The sequence below is a fragment of the Miniopterus natalensis genome, chromosome 13 (assembly GCF_054644295.1).
Source record: "Miniopterus natalensis isolate mMinNat1 chromosome 13, mMinNat1.hap1, whole genome shotgun sequence".
Classification (NCBI taxonomy): domain Eukaryota; kingdom Metazoa; phylum Chordata; class Mammalia; order Chiroptera; family Miniopteridae; genus Miniopterus; species Miniopterus natalensis.
In genome coordinates, this window is record NC_142093.1 from 41,380,061 (window position 1) to 41,400,731 (window position 20,671).

The following is a 20,671-nucleotide window of genomic DNA, read 5'->3' on the forward strand; positions in this document are numbered from 1 at the left end:
TCTTTTAGGTTTGTTTGGAGAGACTACACCGGAGGGGCAGGGAAGAAGAGAGAGGAATTGAGCTGGCGTATCTCGAGCAGCTTCATGATCAACACGAAGCCTGGCTTGTTCACAAGACCACCAAGTAAGCGGAGGAGAAAGCAGCAGACAGAGAGGCGTGCCTCTACAGCCAGCCCTTAAAACACAGCACGTTCAACATGCAGTTCCATGAGACGGTTCAGAATGTACTGGAAATGGTTGGAAATGTCAGGCATTATCCAACTCAGAAATTTAATATTGGGTGTAATCTGTATATTACAGATTACAGGGTATGTTTATTGGTTTTAGAGAGGAAGGGAGAGAGAGAAAGAGAAACATTGTTGTGAGAGAGAAACATCAATCACTTGCCTCTCCTGTGCACCCCGACCTGACCAGCGATCGAACCCTGCAATGTAGACGTGTGCCCTGACCAGGAATCAAGCCCACAACCTTTTGGTATACAGGACAGTGCTCCAACCAACTGAGCCACCCAGCCAGGGCTAAATGATATTTCTTTAGGTGACAGAATTTTGTTGCATCTGGTCACAATTTAAAATATGTGAATTGGTTTGTTCATTTATTTATTTATTACTTCTTTACTGAATTTATTGGGGTGACATTGGTTACTATAATTATATAGGTTTCAGGTGTAGAATTCTAAAATACATCATATGTATATTGTACTGTGTGTTCACCACCCAAGGCAAGTCTTCCATCGCCATTTACCCCTCCTGTGCCCCTCCTACCCCCCGACCCTGCCTCCCCCTGGGAATCTCCACACTGTTGCCTGTGCCCGAAGTTTTTGTGGGTTGGTTGGTTGGTTGGTTGGTAGATTTTGCTTAATTGCTTCACATTTTTCACTGAGCCCCTCATGAATTCTTTTTAAAAACTGTTTACATGCCATTTCATTGAGAAACCATGTGACTTTAGATCTGTTCTCTGAATTATTAAGACTTAGTGAGTATGTGAAACGTGGCTCAGTTTTCTTTTTCTGTTTTCTAAATGTTCATGCTTCTTATAGGCTCCACTTTGAGTCTCTATTGAACGTTCCAGTGCTGGTGTTGGATGTTAATGATGATTTTTCTGAAGAAGTAACCAAACAAAAAGAACTCATGAAAAAGGTGGGAAGGACCTGAACTGCTTTCTAGTGGTTTTCCTTTATTGCACTTTTATCTTTGCTTCAGACCTCAATATAATGGGTTTTGTGCTTTATGCTTCAAATTGCATTTCACATTCCAAAGCCTATGGAACCTTGTACAAGTTACAGATATAATCTCAATATGCTAAAGTATTTTGGGCTAATAATTGTTAAATAATTGACTTGTAATACATACTTCCCAACTAACTTCCTCCTCTAAGGTGTTCTAGAACTAGGGAACTGAGACTTCTGGATTCTATTTCTGGCTCTGCCACTTGATGCCATGTGGCCCTGGGCAGGTCACATTTCCTCTATACCTGTTCTCCCTTCTTCACAAGAGACATGCATGGCCTTGGCCACCTATGCATTGTGGATGGACTATTGTATAGTCTACTGAAAATGTGAAATTTAACTTTTGGGTTTTCTCTTTCCCACAGATACACACCTTTGTAAATAGTTTGTAACCAATACCAGGATGTCCTGGCTGTGATCTGGGCTCTCTGACTCTGAAGCTAGAAAACACCGAGTCAACCACCTTTCCATCCCTACACCTGTCTCCTTTTGCTCCTAGAGTGCCCTGACACGACACTGTGCGGTTTCTGTTACCTTAGACTTTGCCATGGTCTTCTTTTATATCTCAAAGTCTTCTAAAATAAAGTTTATTTAAGTTTTGCTTATTTTGCTAATTCCGTTCATTTATTTTAGCATGTATCTACTGGCCTGCTCTGAACTCCCCTCTAAAATAGCCATTTTCACCTGGGAAAAGTCTTAGCTTTTCTTTGTATTGAATGCTTCACCAACTGGACATGACAGAACAGAATTGCTTCCAGGACCCTACCCAGGCCCTCCCATGGGCATGAAGAAGGGAAGTAAGTGGCTCAGGAGTGGGTGGGTACTCAAGCATGAGCCGCCAGAACCAGGATGTAGAGCCCAAACTCCAGGAAGCTCCTCTATCTCTTTCTATCCGGCACTCTTGGTGTGGGGGATGGGGTAGAGATTTAGATCTTGGACAAAAGGGAAAAAGGGATGTGGGGAAAGAACAGATCAGGAGCCCAAAAGCTCAGCATCTGACATTTAGAGTTTGGTCATGCTGGCACTGTGGCCTGCTCCAAGCACCTTACCTAGTGAGCTTCAGGTGATGTAATGGAGGGATCTGTCTATGCTGGGAAGAAAGAAAATTTTTTATGCTGCACTTCAAGCTTCAAGGACAATTTATTATTAAGAGAGAAAAGTATATGGCTCAATAAAATCAAGGTGCTCTGTTGCAAGAAGCGTGCAGGTCCATGAGTGAGCAGAATTTCTACCCTGAGCTCTTGACAGCTGTGCAGGCCCACAGGGAGATGAGTGAACTTGGGACTCTAGACTGTCGCGGAAGACAGAAGCCCGTTTTCCTTCATGCTTGGGAAAATGAGTGTGGGACTGGGCTCCCAACAAATGTGATGTTTTGAAATAACAGTACAGCATTTCTTTATTCTACTTAAAAAATTTTAACAGCTTATTGAGATATAATTCACATACCATATACAAGGCACCCATTTTAAAGTGAATATTCAGTGGTTTTTACTATAGTCATAGGATTGTGCAACCATCACCACAATCGGTTTTAAAATGTTTCCTCAGCCCAAGAAGAAATGCCATGCCAATTAATCACTCTCTATCTCCCGCCCCCAACAACCCCCAGTCACCCCAGTCCTGCCCTAGGCAACCACTGATCGAATTCTGTCTCAATAGATGTACCTATTCTTGACATATAAATGAAATCACGTAATATGTGGCCTTTTGTGACTGACGTCTTTCATTTTCAAGGTGCAACCATGTTGTAGTGTAGCAGTACTTTTTTTTTTTTATAGCTAAATATTTCGTTTTATGGATATACTCTATTTTTTTTCTTCATCTGTTAATGAACATGCAGATTCCACTTTTTGGCTATTATGAATAACTTGAAGATTCATATACAAGTTTTTGTGTGGCTTTATGTTTCAATTTTTCCTGAGGAATGGAATTACTGAGTCAAAGGTAAACTCTGTGTTTAACTTTTTGAGGAACTGTTAAACGTTTCCAAAGTGGCTGCATTGTTTACATTCCCTCTAGCAGTGTGAGGATTCAGTTTCTCCACATCCCAGCTTACACTTGCTGTCATTTTAATTATAGCCATCCTAGTAGGTGTAAAGCTGTATCTCATCATGGTTTTGATAACATTCCCCTGATGGCTAATGACGTTGAGCATCTTTTCATGTGCTTATGGTCATTTGTATATCTTACCTGGAAAAATGCCTACTGAAACCTTCTGTCCGTTTTTCAGTTGGGCTGCTTGGCTTTCGTTGTGTTGCAGGAGTGCTTTATATATTCTAGATACAAGTCCTTTTCACATACATGATTTACAAATATTTTCTCCCATTCTGTGGGCTGTATTTTCATTTTGCTAGTGTCCTTCGAAGCACAGAAGTTTTTAATTTTGATGAAGTCAAATTTATTTTGCCACTTTTCCTTTTGGCGTCATGTCTAAGAAAGTTTTGAATAACCCAAGGTCACAAGCATCTCATATTTTCTTCTAAGAGCCATACTGTTTTAGCTGTTCCATTAGGTCTATGGCCCACTTTAAGTTAATTTTTTTTTCTTTTTTTTAAAATATATCTTTATTGATTTCAGACAGAGGAAAGGAGAGGGAGAGAGAGAGATAGAAACATCAATGATAAGAGAGTCATTGATCGGCCGCCTCCTGCACGCCCCCGACTGGGGATCGAGCCTGCAACCTGGGCATGTGCCCTGACCGGGAATCGAACCCCGATCCCCTGGATCCTAGGTCGACGCTCAACCGCTGAGCCATGCCTGGCTGGGCTAAGTTAATTTTTGTGTATAGTGTAAGGAAGGGATTCAAGTTCATTCTTTTACATGTGCAAATCTAGTTTTTAGAAAGATTAATCTTTTCTCCTGTTAAATTGTCTTGGCACCATGTCGAAAATCTGTCCCGCGTGTTCTTGTGTTTGCTGCTCCAGGCTTTGAACAACACCAGGATTGAGTACAAGGTGTTAGGTGTATTTTGGAAACTCATTGGTTTTGTTCCTTTAGCTTTAATGTTTAACTCCCATTTAAGTTTCCAGGAACTACTAATGTAGAAATCACCTGTAAACCCAGAGTAAGAGCATTCAGCCCTCACCCTCCATTCATTTATTCATTCCTCAACAAGTATGAGCATCCACAATGAGCTAGAGACCAAGGAGATAGCAGTGGATACAGCAGAAGGCAGACCTTGTCTTCACCTCACAGAGCTTGTCATCTAACGGAGAAGGTGAGAGACAGAACAAATAATTGCAGGGGTGGTGAGTGTTTCAAAAAGAAGTACAGGTGTACTGTGGGGGCCTACAACAGAAGGGACCACGTAATCTGGGACAGCCCCCGATGAAGATGCTGAGCTCTGAAGAATGAATGGGGTAGAGCATTCAGGTAGAGAAAAAAGCTGTGTGCCTAGGTCTTCATGTGAGAATGAGACCTTAGGCCCAGACTGTCAAAACCAGCTGAGGTTAGTGAGTTTAAGTTGAGAACATACTCCTCTGTGCATTCATCACTTAGTCTTAAAGCCTGAAAAATCTACAAACCCAGCGTTCCTATCCATTTGTGAACATTGTGTTTTAGAATGTATATATTCTCTAAGATAGTCAAAGCCATCAACAGTCTCACCTGGGCGAAATAATTTGCCATTTTCCATATTGGTAGCTGAGATGGTCTGGAGACAAAGTAAATATTTTAATGAGAAGGAGCGTTGGACCTTAAGTCTCAGGGGAAGGGTAGGCGTGGGAGGCATGTTGAAATATGGTGATCAGGCCTGCACTGTCAGGCCAGTCTGGGTGGCTGTCCCCCAGAGTCAAATAACTTGAATTAACATATAAAAATAGCTACATTTCTTTCCGGCTTACGATGTGCTAAAACCTACTGTTCTGGAACCAGAATATTACCTTAATGGGTTTATAATACGGGTTGAGGTTGTGAAAGTTCTCAAACTCTTAGGCTTTCAACATGAGGGAGAAGGTGATAGTTTCAGGGGAAAGAGGCTGTTTGTTCTATGCAAATGCTGGGCTCACAGGGAGAAAGAAGCAAGGAAATGACGTGAGCTTTAAATTCCCAAGGTTGTTTGACCTGCTTCAGCCCTCCCTTAAAGAAGAGGCAGTTTCACTCGGGACGCTTTCTCCTCCTTGGGACTGTTCCTCGTTGGTCTCTTCTGGCCGTTGCACTGCTTGGTGTCTCCCTTTCTGTCTCCTTGGCTGACTCGTCCTCTGAAGTGTTGGTGGCCCCAGGCACCCTTGGCTCATTTCTTTCCTCACTCCTCTGGGCGATCTTGAATTCATTTTCTGATGCCGCCATATCAAACGACCACAAATGTGGCTTAAAAGCAGCGCAGACTTACTGCCTCCCAGTTCTGTGGGTCAGAACTCTGACATGGTTCTCACTGGGCTAAAGTCACATAATCGACAGGGCTGTGTTCCTTTCTGGAGTTTCCAGAGGAAAACCTCTTTCCTAACGGTTTGCATCTCCTAGAGGCTGCTCACATTCCTTGGCTCACGACCCCTTCCTCATCTTCAAAACCAGCAGCATTGCATCTCTGACTCTTCTTCCATTGTGTCGAATCTCTCTGATCACAGCCAGGAAAGGTTCTCTGCTTTTAAGGATCCACATGATTACATTGAACTCACCTGGATACTCCAGGATACTCATCACCGTCTTTAGCCTTAAGTACACCTGCCAAGTCCCTTTTGCTATTAAGATAACATTCATAGGTGCCAGGGATTAGGTTGCGGATGTCTGTGGGGTTATTAGTCTGCCTTCCACAGATCTCAAACACTGTCATGGCTGGTGCTGTTATCACAGGGTAAGGACTTTTATAAAACTTCGAAATGTTACAGAAAATGAATCATTTGCTATAGCTGAGGGAATAGTACAAAGATCTCCTGTATCCCCACTACCCATGTCCTGGTTTAAACAGCCTAAGACCATAGAAACAAACCTGCAGTCTGACAAAATCAGACTTATTAACTCATTGCAACAAAGGGGACCACACACAAAGGAACTATGGGGGGTGTCTCACCAAAAAGGCAAAGAGCCAGTTACAGGATTTGGGGGAAGGACAGAGTTTAGGTAAAAATTAAATGCAGCCGTGTTTTGATAGGCCTAAAGCAAAGCAGGAGTCAACATCTGGTCTGACCTGCGCAGCAGACCCGGTTCATCTCCTTGGAAAGTACAAAGTCAAGACAAACGTGGAATATTGTGGTCAGAAGCCCCTTATCTGGAGCTCCAAACCCAGGTTGCAAATCGAGACCACTTCTGTGTCAAAGTGACTTAGATCCTCCTGGCAACAGAGGGGTGTTTCATTTTTACTGATAAAATTTCAAACAGCAAAGTTTCTGATGGTCTAACAAGGTTTCTCGGTGAGTCAGAAAGCAGCAGTCACGCAAAGAAGGGGGTGGGTATGACACTCTTCGCTGCAGCTGCCCCGGGGAAGAACATTGTTTCATGGAAACTTTGTACCTATGTCTGTCCTCCCAGCCTGATGAATGTCAGCGTTTTTTCTTAGCCTGCCTGAGCTAATTTTCACTTTCTCGCCCACTTTGGTTATCTACTCATAGCCAGTTTTGTTTCACCTATAGCCTACCCACTGTTCTCAAATGTTTTTGAAGCAAATCCCAGACGGAAGTGACTTTTAAAGCCAAGGCTGTGTTGCCCTGTGGATATAATTACCCGAATATCCCTCATGCTCTTGCTCCATGTGTACGGTACAGGGTTCTCACCCGTTCCCCACCTCAGCCAACAAATCCTGTTTCTCCTGCTCCACTTACCCAGATGGCCACATTAGAAGCCTTGGAGTCATCGTTGTCCCTCCAACTCTCTCCTTACACCCTTTCTCACCAAATTCTGCCTATTCATCTCCAGTATCTCTCAAATCTCCTCCGCTTCTCATTTCTAGAAAGTTTCTCTAGTTGAAGGTGCCCAATCCCCACCTTTCCCACAGCCGCCAGTGACTACCAGTTGTCATCGCTTTCCTAAGCCACCCCAACTAAACCATGTACAACAAAGAATTGAGGGTGCTATGCAAAAGCACACCTCTCCCTCCCCACCTCTGCCCCCAGATAGCTGCCCCTCAGCCCTTCCTGGGCAGAAGTAGTAGAGCTGCCTGCCCTGTTTTTATAACCTCATCTCCCCAAACTCATTCCATAAAACCTACAAGGCTTCCAGCGGTTCCAGAATATACCTTGTGTTTCCCACCTGATGGAATGCTCCTCTCTCCCTCTCACCTTCACCCCACCCTTTTTTACTGGAAGAACAGCTCATTCTGCCAGTCCCAAGTCTACCACTCCTCTCCCTGCGAGGCTCCCCACTTGCCCCACACAGAGTAGCCAGTCTTTGTGCTCCTGGGCACTCTGCTTTATTAAACTCTGCCAAACTATGTATCAGACCTGAATGGAATTTGCCTGGAGATGTCTTTCCCCTCCTAGGCTTTGCCATTCTTGACACCATGTCTTGGCCACTTAGTGCGGTGCCTGACATTTACTACGTATTGCTATTTAGTGAGTGCCTAATATAGGTTTGTTAAATAAATGAACGATGTAACTGGAGACATGATCTGTCCTTTCTGAGGTCACTGGGTTTGTGAGCTCCATATTACAATCATCAATTTACGAAGTACTCTCCTGTGTGTTAAGCATTATGGGGATATTCAAGAAAGTGACTGGCCCAGACCTCACCTTTAAGTTGTCAAGGGAGCTGATGATTGTTGAATGCCTGCTGGGTGCCAGCTGCCCTACTGAACACTTTAAAATGTTAATCAATCCTCTCAACCCCATGAAGGGAATTTAAGATCCCAGTTTTTACCAGTGAGGACACTGAACTCACTCGGGTCCCTGGATAAGTGGTGGAGCCAGGACTCGACCCCGGTCCATCCTTACTCTAGAGCCTGTTCTCTTTCCACAACATCAAACTACCTTGTGAGGGAGACAAGACTAGACTTTCAGAAAACAAGGCAAGAGTGCATTTTTGTGGCTGCCTCTCTAGATGTATTAGCCTGCTTTGGTTGCCTGGGCAGGCAAATGGTCTTAACTTATCAGCACTGCTGGGTGGGGCCCCCTAAATATGCCTTTGTCCCCCTGGGGCCCTCAGCAGGCACAGAGATGCTTCCTGTGGCTCAGATTTCCTCTTCCTGGCAACTGCACCTTCAAAGTGGTGAGCCCCTTCAGGTACTGGGTTTTGGGGTGCATTTGGAATTTTGGTGAAGGTTCCGGAATGCCTTTACAAAATGCCTTCCTATCCCACTTCTGGGTCCAACCTGCATGTTATCAAACGATTCTCCTAAAACACCTTTAATCATGCTACTGTTGGTATCTAAATGCGAAGTGTATCCTGGAGTGGTTCCTGGAATAGAGAAAGGACATTAGTTCAAAAGCTAGTTCAAGTCTGGAGTTCAGTTAATGTACGAATGACGGCATCTTAGTTTTGACAAATGTACCAAGTAATGTAAGGTGTTCACATTAGGGGAAGCCGAACAAGGGGCATCTGGAAACTCTGTACCATCTTTACAACTTTTCTATAAATCTATAATTATTCCAAAACAGAAGTTCACTTAAAAAAAATTTTGGTGCCCCTTTGAAAATGATGACCAGGCTCCTTAACTGAGCTTTGGCGGTCCTCCAGCCTTATCTCCCCTGCCCCTGTGAAAGGGCCCTCTGTGCTAGCTAAATACTTTTACTTGCTGTCCTCGGTACAAAATCGTGCTCTCCTCATGTGTGCATTTGCCTTAGCCATGTACCCTCCTGGACTGACAAACTGCCAAAGAATTGGTCCTGGTCTTTTTTTTAAAAAAAATTTTTTTTAATTCTCACCTGAGGATATTTTTTCCATTGCCTTTCAGAGAGAGTGAGAGAGAAACATCAATGTGAGAGAGACACATCGATTGGCTGCCTCCCACTCGAGTCCCGACTGGGGCAGAGATCAAACCTGCAACCAAGATACACGCCCTTAGCTAGAATTGAACCCGGGACCTCTGCAGGCTGACAGTCTAACCACTGAGCAAAACTGGCTAGGGCTCGATCCTGGTCCTTAATTGCAAACCAGAAGTAAGTTACTGTGAACCCGATGAAGCTTAAGCTTCAGGGCCCATCATTTGCAAGGCCCTGGGGGGGGGGGGGGCACCATGGCTGCTGTCACAGGAAGTTCCTCATGGACCCAGGACTCTGGTAGGGATATCTGACTCGCAGCCTAGGCCGCATGCCCCTAACCTGCCAAGTAGCTGCGAGGATGTCTGGGAAATATAGTATCTGATTTTTCACCTTCACTGAGCGAGGAGGTGGGTAAGTATGTGGGGGATTCATTCTCTGGCTCGCCACAAAGTGGCAGCTGTTCACTACAGGTGGGTTTCCTAGAGCCAAGGCTTCCTCTAGGGACCATCGGGCTGAGACGGCACTTACGAAACTCCAGCTTGGTTTGGCTTGCAGGTTGCATGGTGCAGACTATGCTCCTGTATTTGATTCACCAGACCAGGGTCATGGGGACTTCATCTCATGAGGGCACTTGAATTAAAACCCTTAAAGGGAAACAGGCCCATCAGCACACCTTTGGGAGAGCAAATACTGGGGAAGCGATAGTCTACTCTGAGGCTGAGGGTATTCCCCACGACCAGAAAGCACTCCGTCTCTGTGAGGAGACCCCGTGCTCTCTGTCGGTGGTGGCCCCATCACTCCTCTGACCGCCAGGACTGCCTGACTCCTCACTCATCCCCAGCACCCTGGGGCTAGCCACTTACCCCTAATATTTCTCAGATCTGTCTCATCAGCACGTACCCTCTTCAGGAAGCCTTGCTGGCACCTCCCCAGCTGGGTTCTGTGCCCTGCCTTTGTGCTCCTGTGGAGTATCTTCTGCATCTGTCTTATTGTTGCACTCACCACATAGCATTAAAATGATTTATTTATTTTTTTTGTCAGAGCTCAGAGCCCTCTAGCCCTCTTTGAATCTCCAGTGCCTGGCACGTAGGAGTGAGTAGCTCAGTAAATAGTAGTCAGATGGAAAGAAAAAAGAAAGGAGAAAAGAAGAAGTAGGCTGAGCTTGAGAGGGCCCCCTCGGCCTCAGCAATAACGTTCCCCCACACCCTTACCCCTTTATGCTGCCAGCTACATACTTGCTACATACTTGCCAAGTGCCCGGTCAGCCCCCAGCTGGGCTCTGAGCAGCCGCTCCGCCTCTGCACCAGGCTGTAGGATTGTGTGATCCTTAGAGTCAATGAAAGGAATGGCAAATGGGCAGTGAGCACTTTGATTCTGCTCTCAGAGCACCCCTCAGTGGTCCTGGGGGCCACTGTGGACCATGAAATGCCTCATGGGGAGGGAATTGCCCAAGTTAGAAGAAGCCCCAGGCCCTGACTCGGTAAAACCACAACATCCCTGAACTGCCCGCCTCTGACTTCTTTTACAAGGAAAAGCTATAAACTCTGTTACTGTTTGGGATTTTATCTTTACATACAGCTGTGGCTCTGAGCTTATTTGCAACATTTTCTTGTCTAGTTTGGGGCCCTGCTTGCAAGGCAGGAAACTGTGTGTCAGATGGCTTGTAACTGGGAATATTACCCAGTACTGGGGACCCCCTGCGGCTGATAGATGGTTCCTGGGCTACCAGTGCTGGCACGTGGCAGGAACGAGGAAAGGGTGTAGGGAGAAGCTGTGTCACCTTGGGCAAGTCATCAGGCCTCTTTAGGTTCCTTGCTTTGAAAACAAAAAAGATGATCTTCAAGGTCCATACAGTCTCATGTTCAAAATATTTGCCTTATGAATGAAAAAGTAGCATGGAATAGATGGAGGGTTTGGGTTTAGGCATCAAACAAACCTGGGTTCCAATCCTGCCTGGGCCACTAACCTACAGTGCAACTTGGACAAGTTACTTAACCTCTCTGAGCTTCTGTTTTCTTTAAACCTGAAAGTGAAACCAGCTTTGCACCTACTTTGCAGGGGTTAGAAACACTGTAGACAAACATCTGGGCACAAAGTATCCACTCGGTAAGTGGAGCGTCTAGGTTTGTGTTGTTGCAAAGATTGGAGAGACTTGGAAAGTCTTTAAGAGAGTCTAGCTGAGCTGAGACTTGAAGGGTGAGATAAGGAATATGTTGGGAGGCAGAATGGCAGGACATGCCGGACAGGTGAGCAGCAGGGGCAAAGGAAGGAATGCCTGTGACATGACGGGGAAGAGTGGGTACAGTGTGGTCCCAAATGGGGAGAGACAGCATGTCCCTGAGTGTGATACAAGACAGATTGCTTCTTCCAGCTAAGGGAGCTTCATGGATCACGAGGCATTTGAGCTGGGCATTAAATGATAGTAGGATTTTCAGAGTAAAAGTTGGGATGACGGCCGGGCGTGGCTCAGCGGTTGAGCGTCGACCTGGGATCCAGGCGATCAGGGTTCTATTCCCGGTCAGGGCACATGCCCGGGTTGCAGGCTCGATCAATGACTCTCTCATCATTAATGTTTCTATCTCTCTCTCTCTCTTTCTCCTTTCCTCTCTATGAAATCAATAAAGATATATTAAAAAAAAAAAAAAAGTTGGGATGAAAGTGGCTTTGGAGTAACACCATGGACAAAGGCAGGGAGCTAAAAAAGTGTCCTGTGTGTCTGGGGGAGGGGAGGTCATGAGGCTGAAGGAGGGGGCAATAGTGGAGGAGAAATGCTCAGATGTTTAAAATAGAGCACTTGGGCCCCTCTTCTCTGCGAGGCCAAGACAACACAGGCCGGCCCTTTCAGCACCTCTGTGAGGGCTGTGTCTGTGAGGCCAGAGCAGAGTGCCTGGGTCTGGAAGGAGCCCTTGGGACCCCCTTGGGGCCCTGGCAAAGGGGCTGGTGCAGCACTTGTGTTCCGAAGGTGGAGGGCTGGGAGAGCAGGCAGGCAGGCATTCACTGCAGCTTCCTTCCCGCCTGGCCCTGGCGGCTGGCTGCGTGCCCTGAACTTGACCTCAGATGACCTGGTGTGTTCCCTTCCTGGAAACAGTTTCATTGCCAGGAGCAGTTGGGCTCCATCTCTGGCTTTCTTCCTCCTTCAAAGCGGGGACTTTGTCTCAGCGGAGACAGGCTTCCGTGGCTCCAAAAGCTCCCTCCCCCATTACCTGAGCAGGACCTAGCTTTTCTCTCCCTTGCGTATCAGTGGGGCGTCTCCAGTTAGCAATCTGCTCTCCTTGCCTCTTGTCAGCCTTCATTGTTCTGTTTGGAATTAATGACTTTAAGAGTGCAAGATCATGGTACAGATAAGGGCAAAAAGACTCAGGCGGGAGCTGTGAGATCCCCGCCCCCCAAACACACACACAGCTGGAACAGCTCTGGAGCTCTTGCCCATGCTGTCTGTCCTGGCTACAGATGCTTAACTCTGTACCCCTCAAACTTATTAGGGTGTGGAGGTATGGACCTCAGCTAATTTGTGGGTCTGGATTAATGTTAGGGTCTTGAAATCCTTGTGTGAAAAAGTGAGTTATGTTTCAGGCATTGTCCTTGTTAAGAATACCATGCTTGGATGTTTTGTGGATTGAGTTGGCGTCAAAAATAATTCCAAAAATGCCTAGATTTGCCCAGTGTTGTTGATTAGAGTTGCCTTAGGAGACTAAATCCAGTATTAGCCCCAGTAAGGGGAAGGATCTGCACCACTTTCTCCTAAGTCAAATGCATCAAGTATACACAGCATACTTATCAAAGAAAAGGGGCTGATTTCTAATCAGCATACAAGCTAGAATTTATTAATCCCAAAGAGGCTGCTGTTGCTCAAAAACCTTCTCAGATTTACCTTTGGAGACAGTTTATGGGTCTCAGTTAGAGCTGGGCTCTGTTCATCATTCAACAAGAATTCGCCCAACATTTGGGTCCCAGGTGCTAGGCAGAGCGCTGGGGATATGCTGGGTAGCAAGATAGATATACACATACTTTACAAGTGCCCTCTTTACTTAAAAAATAAAATGTTTTACCTAGGTTTGAATACCGTCTTAATCATCAGGTTTGGTTCTGAAAGATATTTTTGCTGCTTTCTAAAATTAAGCTCCTCTTAGAAGGATGGAAAATGAATTCACTGACTGAAAATACTCAGAAAAACATGTAGCTTAGACAAATGCAATCTTAAAAAAGGAATTCCCAAGACATTTTAAGCAATGGTCACATAACCTCCCAAGGAGCCAATTTAGATAACATTTATTTGGGCCCTGGCTGGCATGGCTCAGTTAGTTGGTTGAAAGTCATGCTGTGCACCAAAAGGTTGCAGGTTCAGTTCCCAGTCAGTGCACATACCCAGGTTTCAGGTTTGATCCCCAGTGGGGGCGAGTATGGAAGGCAACTGATTGATGTTTCTCTCTCTCTCCTTTCCTCTCTCTCAAACCACATGTCCGGTGATGATTTTTTAAAAAATTAAATGATAAACTGAGAGAAAACAAAATAAATAAACAGGAGAAGTGTTATATACATACTTAATATGTAAGAAAAAAAAGACAAGTACCCAAAAGGGGGGGAGGCAAGGGACATGAAAATTCACAAAAGAAGAAATACAAGTGACCAATAATGATATAAAAAGTTCAACCTCATTAATAGCAAATCTACAGATCACAAATGATAATGCTCAATTTTGCAAAGTCTGTAACCATTTTCTTTCCCAAGATGTGCCACTGATAGGACTCTAAACTCCTTTACTCTCCTGGGAAGAAATTTATCAATGTTTATCAATAACCTTCAAAACGTTTATACCTTCTGACTCAACATTTCACTTCTGGGAAAGTGATGCCCAGAAATATGGTACTAAGATCTTCATGGAAGACAACAACAAATTAAAAACAACCTAAATATCCAACATTAAAGAGTGATTAATTTATGGGCTATGAGTACATTGGAAAATGACACAGCCATTATGATGATTTTATTAATTTAAACATTTAAACATTATATACAGGTTAATTATAGAAAGATAAAAATATACAAATGAGCAAAAAGAAAAATCTGAAAAGAATCTGCAGTCCATTGACAATCACTGTTACTGTCCTCCCTGGAGCATGTCAGGGCCTTTCCGTTTCCCTCCCCTCCCCCTACTCATTACCATTAGCTTCCTCGCTCCTTAGCTCCAAGGGCCCTTCCTTTACCTCTATAACTTGTTTCCTAAGCCTATTTCTTCTAGGAATTACTTCTTCTGTCTCTGTGATTTTATAAATAAGTGTTCTCTTATAGTTTGGGGAAAAAAATCTTTTCTGTCTTAATTTTAAAATAGTGTTTTTGGCCCTAGCTGGTCTTGTTCAGTGGTTAGAGTGTTGGCCTGTGGACTGAAGGGTTCTGGGTTCGATTTCAGCCAAGGGCATGTACCTCGGTTGCAGGCTAGATCCCCTGCCCCTGTCAGGGCACACTCGGGGGGCAACCAATCGATGTGTCTCTCTCCCACTGATCTCTCTCTCTCTCTCTCTCTCTCTCGCTCTCCCCCTCCCTTCCTCTCTCTCTGAAAAAAAAAAAAAAAAAAAAAAAAAAAGCAATGGAAAAAATTAAAATCTTCAGGTGAGGATTACAAAAAAATAGTGTTTTTGAAGAATATTTGGTAACATTGGAAAATATTTACCATATGAAGTCAAAAGAAAATAATCAGTATATATTGTATTATGGAAAATTTGTATGTAAACATGCACAAAGGTTGGAAGAGGACACTTCTAAATATTAGCAATGACTCTCAATTTTTGTTTTCTTCTTCATACCTTCCTTCTAAAAACTCTATAATAAATAGGTGTTATTAGTTGTATAACTGAGAAATAGAAAATTACTTAGAGACAAGTGGAACATCAATGCCTTAAAGCAGGTCCTTAAGAGAGAAGTAAATCCTGATTACTAACCAAACTTTATGACTTTGCACATTGGAACCACCTGGAGGATTTAAGGAGCATTGATGCCCAGGCCCCACTCTCCCAGATTCTGATCGATGGACCTGGATGGGGACCCAGGCCTTGTGTCCTTGGCAACATCCAGTCCCACCCGGGTTGGGGGGGTCTAACGTGCAACCAGGCTGGGAGTCGCTGTTTACAGGAGTTTCTAAAGGAGTTTAGGCGACGGTCCTCTGGTGGAGGAGGAACTGCACGACCTCGGTTCAAGCCCCATGGGTGACCCTCTCTAGTTATGTGCTTTAGGCAAGTCGTTTAACCGATCCTTAGTTTGTCTATATGCAAAATGGGAATATTTAATGCCTGCTGCAAGAGGTGTGGTGTGGCTTTAAGGAGAGGATACATGAGAAAGCCCTGCATGAAATAGAAAGTATATTGAATATGTTGTTAGACTGGAAACTCACATGATAGCCATCATATTTGATCAATGAAATACCCTTGACAACATGGGAACCCATGCAAATAAATGAGCATGTTTCTAAGCCGTGTCCATCTTGTAATTTGATTTGATTTGGAGATCCTGTGGGCAGGTGCTGTCAGATGTGGCTGCCTGGGGCAGTGCTAGCCAGAGGGCTCATGAACAGTGGACAGCAGCCAATAGATCTGGGTTGGTTTAGACCATATGGTCATCTTGCTTTGAGAGGTGGCTCACCTCCAGAAGTCAAAACCTTGTTCTCATGAAAACGTGACTGTGCTTTAAACAAACGTCATAAGATGTCTACTTCCAAATAAATGTTTTTGGGTTTTTTTAATGTTTTTAATGACTTTAGAGAGAGAGGAAAGGAGAGAGAGAGAGAAACATTAACGTGAGAGAGAAACATTGACTGGTTGCCTCTCCCTACTCACCCTGACCAGGGATCAAACCCGAAACCTGGGTATGTTCCCTGACCAGGAATCGAACCCACAACCTTTTGGTCTATGGGATGACGCTCCAACCAACTGAACCACCTGGCCAGGGCTAATTTGTTTTTTTGACATTCAGAAGGGTTTATTGATTTTATGCTTAGAAATACCTTTAGATTTGATTACTTAGTCAGGTAAATAGTTACCAACATTTTCTTCATGGGTATCAATGAATAAATGCTTGCTTATATAAGAGCAATTTGTCTGGGTAAACGGGATTTTATTGGCCTGAACTAAGTAGGAAAGAGTCCATCTCCTATAGGAACTTGACTTGGAATTATCAAAACTATAATACTTTGTTTTTAAATATGTTTTTATTGATTTTAGAGAGAGAAGAAGGGAGGGGAATAGAGAGACAGAAACATCAATGAGAGAGAAACATTGATTGGCTGCCTCCTGCCTGTCTCCTAATGGGGATCGAGCCCGAAACGCAGGCATGTGCCCTGATGGGGAATCAAACCAGTGACCTCTTGGTTCATTGGTCGACACTCAACCACTGGGCTATGCCAGCTGGGGTACAATACTTTTATAGGATGCATTCCTTGAGCTACCCTACCTTACATTACATTACAATAATGTAAAAAAAAACAAAACCATGTTGGTAGTTCCCACCTACTTTGTAGGGCAAAACAATTTCAAAGCAAACAATATGGCATAACCTCTCACAAAAAACTGCCCCACCCCTAAAGCTAACAAAGTCCATTTCTGCTCTGTATGAAAAAATGGAGTGGGTTTTAGGAATGGTACCATTGGGCCCCAGGTGGAGATTGTCCTTCAGCCCAAACCTGCCCTGGTCCCATGCCTTGGGGATAGACTCCAATCCTGAGTAGGGCTGCTCTGGCAATGTAATATACGGGACATATGTATACTAAGAAGGATTTGTTGTTTCTCTGACATTCAAATATAACTGGGGGTCCTGTATTTTTTCTTTGCTAAATCTGGCCACCCTAATCCCAAGGTTTCTGTTCAGTATTAATGTTGGGGCTTATGTCCCAGTGGCACACACAGAAAGCAGTAGACAGATGGGCCCCTCTGGCATAACACGTAAGGGGGCTCTCAGGGCCACGAGGAGCCTCCTCCCAGGGCCATAGAGATATTTTTTAAAACCCCCACTCTATTGACTTTTCTACACAGATCAGCGCGTTCTTATAAACCTGAGTGCTTTGCCAGGCCTCATGGGTGCTTTCAGGCTTCCTGTGCTTCTTTGTTCTTCCTCCTAGCAGCTGTGAAGCTCCTTTGGGGCCCATGGACCACTGCCTCCCTCAGGTGCCCTTAGCCCACCGCACGTTCCTGTTTGAGTGGCCAATCTGTTTGCTCCCTGTGGCCTCTTTCTGCCTTTACTATTTTCTGTCTTACATACTATTTTCTGTCTTACAGTTTCTTGATCGACTATGAATAATTAGATTGTTTTCCAAAGGCTGGGTGTTCAAATTCAAGTTTTATTGTGGTTTGAGAGGCTGAGTGTCCTGTGCATGTGGGTCGTGGCCCAGTCATGCAGCCATGAGGACAGTCCTAAAGAGTGGCAACAAGACTGAGACATCGACTGGTACCCCCCTCCCTGTTTTAGGGGGTACAATGTTGTGACTATAGTATATCAGCCCAGGAATGATTCTAGACTGACCTCAAGTGACTCGATCCATTAGTGCAAGAATTACCAAGACTGGCTCTCCTGGCTCAGTGGGGGGCATCTGAGTCTTTTTACCTCTAGCCTGCTTATCCCTAGCCCCTGAAGGCCTCTAAAGCAGAGCTTCTCAGTCCCTGGGGCGCCTCCGAATCACTCGGAGGTCTTGTTAAAATGCAGATTCTGATTCCAGAGCTCTGGGGCCTGCTGAGATTCTGCACTTCTACCAACTCTCACTGGTACCACGGCTGCAAGTCCAGTGATCACACTCTGAGCAGGAAGAGGATGAAAACTTTTCGTCATTGGCTGCAGGACGGCCCAGGCACCGGCCTTTTTAATTCCGGGACTTCGGGTGGGACTGCCCGGGGCCCAGGAGGTCTGAATCAAAAGCATGTGATCCGCGTCAGTGAGAAACAAGGGCACAGAGTGCGGGCAAGGGAGGTAGGCTGGAGTGGAGAGAGCCGGGTGGGGACAGGAAGCTGAGAGAGGGGACAAGTTTAGGACAGTTTAGAGTGGAGCTGACAGGACCGTGGGCCGACTGAATATGTCTCCCACTGGGGAGGCTGAGTAGGGGCTCCTTCTCAGCGCCAAGCCTCATCCTGGGCACCTGGACATTGTTATCTCCATTACCTTAGGTGACACAATGTCCCCACTAACTGCACGCATACATTTTAACTTTGGTTGTCATGGATACATATGGTTAAAATATTGTAGATCCTTTCTCTGTGAAGTAGGAATAGGAATCAGGGGAAGGGGTGGGGATGGGAGAGTGGGATAGTTTGAGCGCCTGCTGTATACCAAGGTCTGAGATAGGACTTTGCTATGGAGTGGTTCACTCGGTCCTCTGCAAAGGAGGCATCATGGGATGGGAAGGAGGCCAGGAGAGGGAATTACTTCACCCACTGTCACAAATCAGTACATGGAGGAGTGGGAAACGAAGTCAGGGAATCCAGACGGAGCCTTTCAGTGTGTGGGAATGTGGGGTATCAAGGAGGGGGCACAATGGCCGAGCAAGAGGCCTCTCATAGGGTCTGTGAGGATTGGTCCCCTGCATGCACAGTTTCTGCAAATGGGGCTTGACCCCCACCCATAAGGGGGTGAAGGAAGGGGGAGCCTCCAAGATGAAAGGGGTTGATATCAAGTTCAGGTCTTGCATGGGACAAGCAGGCTCCTGCTTACCAGGAGACAGGACAGGAGCTACCCATGGAAACAAGATCATGGGACAAACCAGCCAAAGTTGAAGCAGCCTTCCAGGGATGCTCAGCTCTTTCTATAAAGCCTTTGCACTGCTCTGGATGGATTCTTAGGACTTGTAGTTCAGGATTTTTCTCATTTTTATTTTCTCTGCTTTCCTCTCCCCCTTCCCCACTTTTTTTTTTTTTTTTTCCTTTCACAAGCTCCTTTCAAAAATGATGACTTTGAGGATTTGCTGCTGAAGTTTAACCAAGGGGTAGATCATAGGATCTGGCCCAATCAGTTTTTCTCTACTTGAACCTCAGGCCCCTACATGAGCTGCTTCCTGGGTCTCTCCTCGGGCATGTCCCATGGGTCCTCAAAGGGACATGCCCTTGCTCACCTCATTTAACAACCTGCTCCTCTTCTGGGCCTGGTGGTGCTACCATCCATCCTGCTGCTTTTCCAGAAATCTTTCCTACCCTCTCATTCAATCAACACCCATCCTGTTGATTTGACTCCCTAAATCTCTCTCTAATATCTCTCCCCATCCCCACTTCCACTACCTTAGTGGAGACCAGCATGTTTTCTCACCTGGGCTCCTGTCACAGCCTTCCAGCTGGTCTCTCTGCCTCCATTTGCAGACCCTACTCTAACACAACCTCCATACCACAGCCAGCATGGAGCAAGATGTGGTCCCTGTCCACCGACAGTGGGTGGGGCAGACATAGGCTCTCTTACCATGTGATTGGCAGGCCCAGCTATCAAAGGCTTCCTGGAGTGTCACCTGGGTTTAGCCAGGAAGGATGAGTGGGAGTGAATGGCAAGAAGGCAGGAAATGCTTCTACCAAAGCTATGCTGGTTTAGAAGTTTCCTTTAGCAGGCAGACCCCTAGTGACACATATACTGCGAGTTCTTTCCTTTGCTGGATTCTTTCTCTATTTATAAATTAATTTCTACTGACTCTGCCCCACTGCCACTTATCCCTTCCACCATGCTTCCCTCAGCTCAGGTTTTTCACACTAGTCTAAACTTCTGAAGCTGCCCTAGGGTGAGAAATGACAACCCATTAGAGTGAGAATTTCAAGCACATGTTCCCAGGAAGGAGAATTACCCTGGAAATGGGCAGAACTCATTGCACTTACACATCCCTCAAATGCACACATACACATCCATCTCCCATACACACATTCCCTGTGTGTTATTAGTACTTTTAGCCAAATGTTTTTGCTTCTCCCTCCAGGCACATGGGAGCATTGCACCTATTTCATTTTCTGGTCCCCCGTTCTGCCCCCGACTTGCTTTGGCCCATGAAATGAGAGCAGAAGTGTTGTGAGCCTGGCCAGGCAGTTGAGCACCGACCTGGGATTCAGGAGATCGCAGTTTGATTCCCTGTCAGGACACATGCATGGGCTGTGGGCTTGATCAGTTTCCTGCCTTCAGGGTTAGGTAGGCCACATGTCCATTGTGGCAGCCTGAGACCCTGAGTGGTTGTTGATGGACTTATTTCATGCTTGAGAAATAAAATTTTGTTATGTCAAAGCACTTCGATCTGGGGATTGTTTGTTATTCTAGCACAAGGTAACTGATCCTGACTGATACACCCAGTCAAATAGAGGTTTGGGGGCACCAAGGTCTTTATCCCTGTTGAATTTTCAGCAACTTGGGTGTATGAGTTGATCAAAGTTCCCACCCTTCTGCTCAGCCTGCTTAGGCTGGAAGATTTCCAAGTTATTTAATCTCTTTCACATTATGAGGGGGACTCTGGCATTCTCCTTGTAAGTTACATAGTCTATTTGATTTAAACTAGATTCAAAATGAAGTCACAGAAATAGTTATAAAAAATGAAAGCATTTACTGAGCTATTCACAAGCATAGTCTAGATACCCTACATATGTCAAACTAACCAAAGCAT

The 20,671-nt window shown here is 45.2% G+C and overlaps 1 protein-coding gene across 3 annotated transcripts in view; it reads left to right on the forward strand.

Moving 5' to 3' along the window:
* DGUOK (deoxyguanosine kinase) overlaps window positions 1-1,828 on the forward strand; it is a 32,625-nt gene extending 30,797 nt beyond the window's left edge. For 2 of the 3 annotated variants that reach the window (XM_016202573.2, XM_087823638.1), the window contains 3 exons: window positions 9-124; window positions 1,040-1,139; window positions 1,594-1,828. In XM_016202573.2, the coding sequence (XP_016058059.2) occupies window positions 9-124; window positions 1,040-1,139; window positions 1,594-1,620 (243 nt within the window). In that variant the 3' untranslated portion in view covers window positions 1,621-1,828. The remainder of the gene's footprint in view (window positions 1-8; window positions 125-1,039; window positions 1,140-1,593) is intronic. The other variant, XM_087823639.1, reaches the window with a different exon arrangement.
* The last annotated feature ends 18,843 nt before the right edge of the window (window positions 1,829-20,671 follow it).